The 9607-nt window shown below is 40.8% G+C and overlaps 1 protein-coding gene across 3 annotated transcripts in view; it reads right to left on the reverse strand.

The window, feature by feature from the left end:
• CHUK (component of inhibitor of nuclear factor kappa B kinase complex) overlaps positions 1–9324 on the reverse strand; it is a 43526-nt gene extending 34202 nt beyond the window's left edge. For all 3 annotated transcript variants that reach the window (XM_044240306.1, XM_044240305.1, XM_044240304.1), the window contains exons 1-2: positions 9174–9324; positions 2043–2137 (exon numbers count right to left, since the gene is read on the reverse strand). In XM_044240306.1, coding sequence (XP_044096241.1) covers positions 2043–2137; positions 9174–9278 — 200 coding nt within the window. In that variant the 5' untranslated portion in view covers positions 9279–9324. The remainder of the gene's footprint in view (positions 1–2042; positions 2138–9173) is intronic.
• Between the last annotated feature and the right edge of the window lie 283 nt (positions 9325–9607).

Below are 9607 nucleotides of genomic sequence, written 5' to 3' on the forward strand. Positions count from 1 at the left end.
TCTACGTGCCAAACAGTACTCACTTCACATACTTTAACTCATTTACTTGTCACAATAATCCTACTATAGGTAGACTTATTAATAGTCTCATCACACAGGAGAAAACAAAAGCACAAATTGGTTAAATAATATAGGATCACACAACAAGGAGGTGGTCAAGTAAGGATTCAAGTCTGGCAGTCTGGCTCCAACATATTGGTTCTCCCACAATCACTTATGTTACCCATAGGTAATATATTAAAATTTTGGCATATTTCCTTCTAGCTTCAATCTGTACATAAACATGTTTTTAAATAAATGTTAAATCTCACTATATGTTGTTTTCTAACATCTTTTTTTTTAACTTATCATCCCAGCCATCATCTATCAGCATCATCATCAATGCAATGGATCTCAAAACTGGAAAAGATTACAAGGTCCTAGAGACCTAAGAAAACAGATTCTCCATGTGCAGGGCCCAAGAATTTTTACTGTTAACAAGGTTTCCTGGTGATTCTGCCACATAGCCAAGTCTGAGTACTTTAACAGTGAACTGAGCAAAGATACTGGAGTCAGAAAGTACTTATTTCAAATCCAGATTCTATTAGCTATCAGTTGTATGACTCTATGAACTTCAACTTCCTAATTTTTTTTTTAAACCCTTCTCTTCTTTTTATTTATTTATTTATTTATTTGACAGACAGAGATCACAAGTAGGCAGAGAGGCAGGCAGAGAGACAGGAAGAAGCAGGCTCCCCGCAGAGCAGAGAGCCCGATGTGGGGCTTGAACACAGGACCCTGGGATCATGACCTGAGCTGAAGGCAGAGGCTTTAACCCACTGAGCCACCCAGGTGCCCCTCAACTTCCTCATCTTAAAACAGGGACAACACCTAAAAATAGGGTTGTGTGACAAGTAGAATTATTTGTAAAGCACTTAGCACACTACTTGTGCAGATTTAAAAATATGCCCACTTATCCCTTTAAGAGCTTAATTTTTCTCCTTCCCTTGAGGGTAGGCTATACCTAGTGACTCATTTCTAACAAACAGAATGTGGTAGAAAAGATATCACTTCCAAGGAAAGATCATAAAAGATACGTGCGCTTTCACTTTGTTCTTTCTCCTCAGATCACTCACTTTGGGGAAAGCTAGCTGCCATGTCATGAAAATATCCAAGCTTCCCTATGCAGAGGCCCATATGATGAGCAACTGATACGTCTAGCCAACAGCCATATAAATGAGCTTGGAAGCGGATACTGCAGCTCCACTCAACATTTTACAGTGTTTCAGGAGGGATCTCCTGAGTCAGAATCACTAAGCTAAGTCACTCCCAAATTCCTAAACCACAGAAACTGTGAGATACTAAATGTTTGTCGGGATTTCTTTTTTAAATTTAAGTAATCTCTACACCCAATGTGGAGCTTGCACCTACGACCCTGAGATCAAGAGTCACATGCTCTTCCAACTAAGCCAGCCAAGTGCCCCCAAATGGTTGGTGTTTTAAGCCACTACATTTTGGGGTAATTCTGTATGAAGCAAAAGATGCACTATTCAACAAAAGTAGGTAAGAGTAAAGAAATGAGAGCAGTGATCATATTTAATGAGAAAGTATAGTGGATAAACATTGTCCAATACCCAGAAGAAAAAGATTCTGCCCACAGAGAATGGAGTCTAATAATTCCTAGCTGACTTTTTTTTTTTTTAAGATTTATTTGAGAGAAAAAGTGAGCACGAGCTGGGGGAGAGGGGCAAAGGAAGAAGCAGACTACCACTGAGCAGGCAATCTAACCCGGGGCTCGATCCCAGGGCCCTGAGATCATGACCTGTGCCAAAAGCAGCTACTGTTCAAATGAGCCACCCAAGCGCCCCCTTAGCTGATTTTTAAAACTAAACCTACTTAATCATAATGTGATACTATTATTTGAAATAGAACATATATATTTGATGAGGAAAAAAGACACATTCTCCAAAAGATCCTGAGAAGAACAGATTCTTATCCTCCTTCCCTATGGTATCTTCCTAGGCTGCAGAGCTGGGGAAATACAAGTCACCAAATACACTTACTTCTTCATGATCTGGATTTCATGGCACCACCGTTCTCTGTTTTTGGTACTTAGCTCTAGGCGACATGACTTAATTGCTATTTTGACATCAAGTTCCTGTCAAAATCAAAAATCAACAGAGAAAAATATATTAATTAGGTTCTTGTGTAGATTTACTTGCTATCAAAGAAATGTTAACCTGGGGAAACAAAATTCTTTAGCTTTACTAATTAAACAGATTTATCTACAGCTTTCTTTTTTTTTTTTTTTAAAGATTTTATTTATTTATTGGACAGAGAGATCACAAGTAGGCAGAGAGGCAGGCAGAGAGAGAGGAGGAAGCAGGCTCCCCGCTGAGCAGAGAGCCCGATGCTGCGGGGCTTGATCCCAGCACCCTGGGATCATGACCCGAGCCGAAGGCAGAGGCTTAACCCTCTGAGCCACCCAGGCGCCCCTATCTACAGCTTTCTTAAGTCAACGCCTTTTTAGGTAAACCATGAGACAATTAAAGCAATGCTTCGAAACTAACCTTCACCCCGGCCTCCATAAAATGAAAAACCCATAGCAAACATCATATCCAATGGGGAGAAACTGAGAGCTTTTCCCCAAGGTCAGGAATAAGACAAAGATGTCCACACTCACCACTTTTATTCAACATAGTACTGGAAGTCCTAGCCACAGCAATCAGATCACAAAAAGAAATAAAAAGTGGCTCAGTGGGTTAAGCCGCTGCCTTCGGCTAGGGTCATGATCTCAGGGTCCTGGGATCGAGTCCCATATCGGGCTCTCTGCTCGGTGCGGAGCCTGCTTCCTCCTCTCTCTCTCTGCCTGCCTCTCTGCCTACTTGTAATCTCTCTCTGTTGAATGAATAAATAAAAAAATCTTTAAAAAAAAAAAAAAGCATCCAAATTAGTAAGGAAGAAGTAAAATTTTCACTATTTGCAGATGACATAATACTATACACAGAAAACCCTAAGTAAAGATTCCACAGAAAAAGGACCTTGAATAGACAAAGCAATCTTGAAAAAAGAAAAATAAAACTGGAGCTATCACAATTCCAGGCTTAAAATTGTTTTCAAAGCAGTAGTAATCAAAAACAGTATGGTGACACAAAAATAGACAAAGAGGGGCACCTGGGTGGCTCAGTGGGTTAAGCCTCTGCCTTCGGCTCAGGTCACGATCCCAGGGTCCTGGGATCGAGCCCCGCATCGGGCTCTCTGCTCTGCAGGGAGCCTGCTTCCTCCTCTCTCTCTGCCTGCCTCTCTGCCTACTTGTGATCTCTGTCAGATAAATAAAGAAAAAATCTTAAAAAAAAAAAAATAGACAAAGAGATCAACAGAACAGAACTGAGAGCCCAGAAATAAACCCACCATTATATGCTCAATTAATCATGACAAAGGAGGCAAGAACATGCGAAGGGAAAAAGATAGTCTCTTCAACAAATGGCGCTGGAAAACTGGACCACTACATGCAAAAGAGTAAAACTGGACCACTTTCTTACACTATACACAAAGATACACTCAAAATGGATTAAAAACAGGGGTGCCAGGGTGCCTCAGTCAGTTAAGCATATGGTTCTTGAATTTGCGTCATGGCCCTGATCTCAGGGTTGTAAGACTAAGCCCTGTGTTGGGCTCCAGGGTGGGCATGAAGCCTGTTTAAGATTCTCTTTCTCCCTCTCCCTCTGTCTTCCCTCCATCCCTCCCCTTGCTCGCAAATGTGTGCACGCTAAATAAATAAATAAATAAATAAACAAATAAATAAAGGATTCAAGACATAAATATGAGACCTGAAACCATAAAAATCCTAGAAGAGAACAGAGGGGTTAATTTCCCTGACATCAGCCATAGCAACATTTTTCTAGATATGTCTTCTAAGGAAAGGGAAATAAAGGCAAAAATACACTATTGGGACTACATCAAATAAAAAGCTTCCACACAGCAAAGGAAACAATCAACCAAAGTAAAAGGCAACCACTGAATGGGAGAAGATATTTGCAAATGACATATCTGGTAAGGGATAGTATCTAAAATGTGTAAAAACTGATATAACTCAACACCCAAAAAACAAATCAGCCAACTAAAAATGGGCAGAAGACAGGAATAGACAGTTCCCCAAAGAAGATAAACAGCCAAGAGATACATGAAAAGATGCTCAACATCACTCATCATCAGGGTAATGCAAGTCAAAACTACAATGAGCTATCATCTCATACCTGTCAGAATGGCTAAAATAAAAAACACAAGAAACAACAAATGTTGGTGAGGACGTGGAAAAAAACCTCATGCACTGTCGATGGGAATACAAACTGGCGCAGCCACTGTGGAAAACAATATAGAGGTACCTTGGAAAGTTAAAAATACAACTACCCTATGATGGTAATTGTACTGGGTATGTACCCCAAAACTACAAAAACACTAATTCAAAGGGATACAGGCACCCCTATGTTTACTGTAGCACTATTTACAATAGCCAATTTATGGAAGCAGCCCAAGTGTCTACCACCAGATGAATGAATGAAGATGTAGTATTAAATGGAATATTATTCAGTCATAAAGAGGAATGAAATCTTGCCATTTGCAACAACATGAATGGAGCTACAGAATATAATGCTAAATGAAATACCAGTCAGAGAAAGACAAATACCCATGATTTCACACATATGTGGAATTTAAGAAACAAAACAAGAAAGAAAGAGACAGACAGACAGACAACCAAGAAACAGACTCTAAGTTACAGTGAACAAACGGATAGTTACCAGAAGGGGAGGTAGATGGGGAATGGGTGAAATAGGTGATGGGGATTGAAGAGTACACTTATACTAATGAGCACTGAGTAATGTACAAACTGTTCAATCACTATATTGTACATCTGAAACTTATATCACACCGTATACTTAGTGGAATTAAAATAAAAAGTAACAAAAAAAAAGTAAAAAGAAAGAGAAGGGGGAAAAATCTTGACAGGTCAAATGCTCAAGAAGATCAGACAGATACATTTTTTTTTTCCTCTCAGAGGAAAAAAAATAAAAGACCTCTTGTACTAACATACTTAGAACTGAGTTCTAACATAGCACAGTTCTAATATACTTAGTTCTAACATACTTTTAACTGAGAATTTTAATAATAATTAAATGAATACTTCTTTATAGAATGAACCAAATCTCTTCTACTTTTTTTAGTGATTTAAGAAAAAGTCACACTTGTCCCCCACGTTCTTAGGGAACTAACAATTTTTGTTTAGAAATACTCAGAAAAGATAAAAGATATGAAGAGTGAGACTCTAAGGTTCTGAAGTGGCTTGAGAAGAAACAATCAATCAAACTTCGAACACATCAAAGCACAGAAGCAAAAAATGACTGAGTCTGATCCCATTACAGGTCTCTTCAGAACGACATTTTAAAAATCCTAACAATATCTATGACTAGTAATTTAGCCAATTCTGACTGAAATTAAACCCAACCTGATGCACATTACAGGAAATAGACCTCATTACATTCTGACAACAGTAATAATCCGGCCCAGGAACAGCAGTCAGGACCAAACAAGGGAAAAAATGTGTGTGTGTGTGTGTGTGTGTGTGTGTATAACATAGAAGAGGAAGCAAGACATTAACTTGTATGGGATATTCTAAATGGGGGCAGAAGAATGGTGAAGGGAAGAAGCTAGATATAAGATAGGCCATGTACAGAGAAAAAAGAAAGGAGTTAGGATACACTACAATCTAGCTTAAATACAGTCCTCACTCCTTTCAACCTTTCTTTTGTTTTGAGCAGGTACCTGGCTGTAGCCAGGTCCCATGTAAGCTTTTATCACCATGGAAACAATTTAGTATAACCATGAACAACATTAAGCCCTAAAACATGAGAGTATTTCAGAGACAGACAGCGGTGACTGCTGCACAACAATGTGGATGTACTTAATGCCACAGAACTGTAAAAATGATAAATGTTATCTATTTTACCACAATAAAAAAACTGGAAAATACAAAGTTAAATTAGTTTCTTTACTAAAATGCTTCTCAGAGCTTTTAATATGCTAATGTGGATTATGACTCTCGAAGTGAAACAATGTTATATACAGCATTTACCCAATGTATTTGACCACAGTATCCTTTTTTCAAAGCATTTCACATGATTAATTTTCCCAAACACATAAGCACTTTGAAAAGTGCTACCTTATTCCCTAGGAAGAATTCTTCAGTTATTTTCACCAAGCTTCCACATTACTTCATAAATACCTTTGTTATATAGGTTACCACATTGTCTGCCTCTCCCACTAGACTTGAAATCTCCCTGAGGGCAGAAAAATATTTTTGTTGACTTGGGTACCATCAGCACCCAGTATAATAATCAGATAATAAACTATCTCACATCCTTTTCTCTTCCTCACTGTGATTTGAGAGATGTAGATAAAATACTAGGACAAGGCTTCCACCCAAACACAAAGTTATTTAAAGCTATTAAGGGAAAATGCGAAGTCAGGCTTAGAAAAGTAATGATGTTGGGGCACCTGAGTGGCTCAATGGGTTAATAAGCCTCTGCCTTCGGCTCGGGTCATGATCTCAGGGTTCTGGGATGGAGCCCAGCATTGGGCTCTCTGCTCAGCAGGGAGTCTGCTTCCCTCCCCCCCTTCTCTCTCTCTGCCTACTTGTGGTTTCTGTCTGTCAAATAAATAAATAAATAAATAGTAAAGTAATGATGCCGTTTCCAATTCTTAGGACAGAGCATTTCTTCTCTTTTCACTACAGGCCCTGTTGTCAAATGTCCCAGTTTAGAGGATGAGCCAGTCTAGATACCTGGAAAAGTTCCCGAGAGATTTCTAGAATTCTAGAGGAACCCAAATCTCTTCCATTTAACAAGTAATGAATTCCAGGGGTGCCTGGGTGGCTCAGTCATTAACCCTCTACCTTGGGCTCAGGTCATGATCCCAGGGTCCTGGGTTTGAGCCCCGCATTGGGCTCCCTGCTCAGCAAGAAGCCTGCTTCTCCCTCTCTCACTCTCCCTGCTTGTGTTCCCTCTCATGCTGTGTCTCTCTCTGTCAAATAAATAAATAATATCTTAAGAAAAAAGTAATGAATTTCATAGAGACAGAAAGTAAAAGTGTGGTTGCGGGGAAGTGGGGACAATGTGGAGTTATTGGGAGTTATCATTTAATGATTACAGAGTTTCAGTTCAGTAAATTAAAAAGTTCTCGAAAGAGATGGTGGTAATGGTTGCATACCAATGTGAATGTACTTAATGCCACTGTACACTTAAAAATGGTTAAAATGGGACGCCTGGGTGGCTCAGTGGGTTAAAGCCTCTGCCTTCGGCTCAGGTCATGATCCCAGGGTCCTGGGATCGTGGCCCGCATCAGGCTCTCTGCTCAGCAGGGAGCCTGCTTTGCCCTCTCTCTCTCTCTCTCTCTGCCTACTCTGTCAAATAAATAAACAAAATCTTTTTTAAAAAAATGGTTAAAATGGTAAACTTTATATATACTTTACTATAATTCTTTTTAAAAAGTGATGTGTTGATCTATCTATCCCCAGCAAGGACCAAGAAAAACAAGGATATTTTTTTTTCTTATGACCAAGCTAATGGGCAGGCTTAGAAAACAAGGCCATAGGTAACATTCCACTAGAAATACCTGGCTCACTCTTTTCTCATTGAGTGCCTTATGTCCTCTCTGATTATGAGAATTATTAAATTTACTACTTGTCTAGCTGTCAACGCACTCAACACCTTAATCCTTCACCTCTCATTCTCCCTCTCTCCAAGATATCTTCCTATGATCTATCTAGAAAGCTGCATCACAAAATTTCCTCAGTTCGGTGACATGTGTCATTGTGACTGCCATAGAAACATGCCTATTCCTCCCAGTTATACTCTAATGTTCCCTCACACCCTATATTATGGGCTCTCTTTCTCTATCCCTTATTCCTTAAGAGAGCAAATACTGAATTTATTTCTCCATTTACAGGTCAATTGCAAACACTTTAATAATATTATAACTGTTCATCTTGCCCCATGTTTTTCACTCAGATTTATTTTACAAAACAATCTTTGAAAGACAGCAATTTTATCTTGACATTTCCTTTTTTAAAAGTCAATTAACAATGGTAAAGATGATGAAAACAGCAACAATACAGCAGCAGCAGGAGCCAACATTTGAGGGCTAAACTTAGGCCAGGTACTGTACTTAGCTTTACACATATTATCATATTTAAGTCTCAAAAAGACCCAGGATGTAAATAATTATTTTAACTCTTCTACAGGTGACAGGATAAAGGCTGTACTGCAAGGAATATTAGTCAAGGATCTATACCTCTAAAAAGTTTGTGAATGTCCTTCAGGAGAGCATGACCCCCCTCAAATGGCAATGCATAAGGTGGTGGGGATGTGCAAGTGTGCCTTTTGCTAGGGAAAGGGTTCATAGCTTTTATTGGTATGCTGAATGATGCATAGCTCAAACATGATTATTAACTGCTGCTAAATGGTTAAACATTTTCAATTAAATTAAAGCAAAATTCCTGAATATGAAGTTAACTGTCTCTACTAGAGCACCTCACACCCAATCTGCTTCCTTCCCTTAGGAAGCCATGATCACTTCACCAGCTGATCCTCACACTGTTCCGTACCCAGAACCTATCCCCAAATCTGAAGCCTACCCAGTGCCTCCAAATGCTTAACTGTGGACCCACGAAACCTTTTGGGTCTATTCCAGCCCCTACAGATACGACATAGCCTCCAAGCACACACATGAACACACACATTCCAACAGTCAACCCCCTTCTTCAGTCCCATTTTCTCACCCATTCATGCTCGCAATACACACTTTAATGTGCATCTGCCTCGCACACCCAACACTCTCTGCATTCGGAGACATACACAGTGTCCCACTCAGTAAACAGTTTGTCACATCTTGACAATCATACCCGAAGTTCCCCCTAAGAGCTCTATCTCACGCCCACTGACCCTGGCCCTCAGAGACAACCTCGGACTCAGTCACCAGACTCACAAGCACAGTTTCACACATTCACTCCCTCACAGGCGGCTCACTGGCCCACAGTACTGCCCAAAGTCTCACCGACAATCTCTCACATATTGACAATCGCGGTGTTCCACAAACGCTGACAAACACCCACCGCCGCTCCCTCTCCCGCCCCACCTCACCCGATGCTGATACAGGCAGACGTTCCCAAAGCCGCCGGTGCCCAGCCGCTCCCGCATCTCCCAGGGCCCGCCCGCGCCCGGCCGCAGCCCCGGGGGCCGCTCCATGGGGCGGGAGGGCAAGCGGCCTCACGTTCTGCCACTGTTCCCAGACCGGTTCCGGCCGCCGAGGCTCGCGCTTCTTTCTTCTCGCGAGATATATGCGTCACTTCCGGTAACCGCCACGGGAAACGCCCTGGCCCAGGTACTCCCTACACCTGCGGGAGCCCAGCCAGCGAAAGGATTGGGAAAAGTGGAGCTCGCCTTCAGTTCGCTAAGTCCCCCTTTTTTTTAAATTCCTGGATGAGAGAACCCACATATGTTTTCCCAGACTTCAAAACTATAAGCTCTCCATTCCTTTCAAGCCATTTTCAAATTATCCTCTCCACCCCGTCTAC

The sequence above is a fragment of the Neovison vison genome, chromosome 2 (assembly GCF_020171115.1).
Source record: "Neovison vison isolate M4711 chromosome 2, ASM_NN_V1, whole genome shotgun sequence".
NCBI classification, from domain to species: Eukaryota; Metazoa; Chordata; class Mammalia; order Carnivora; family Mustelidae; genus Neogale; species Neogale vison.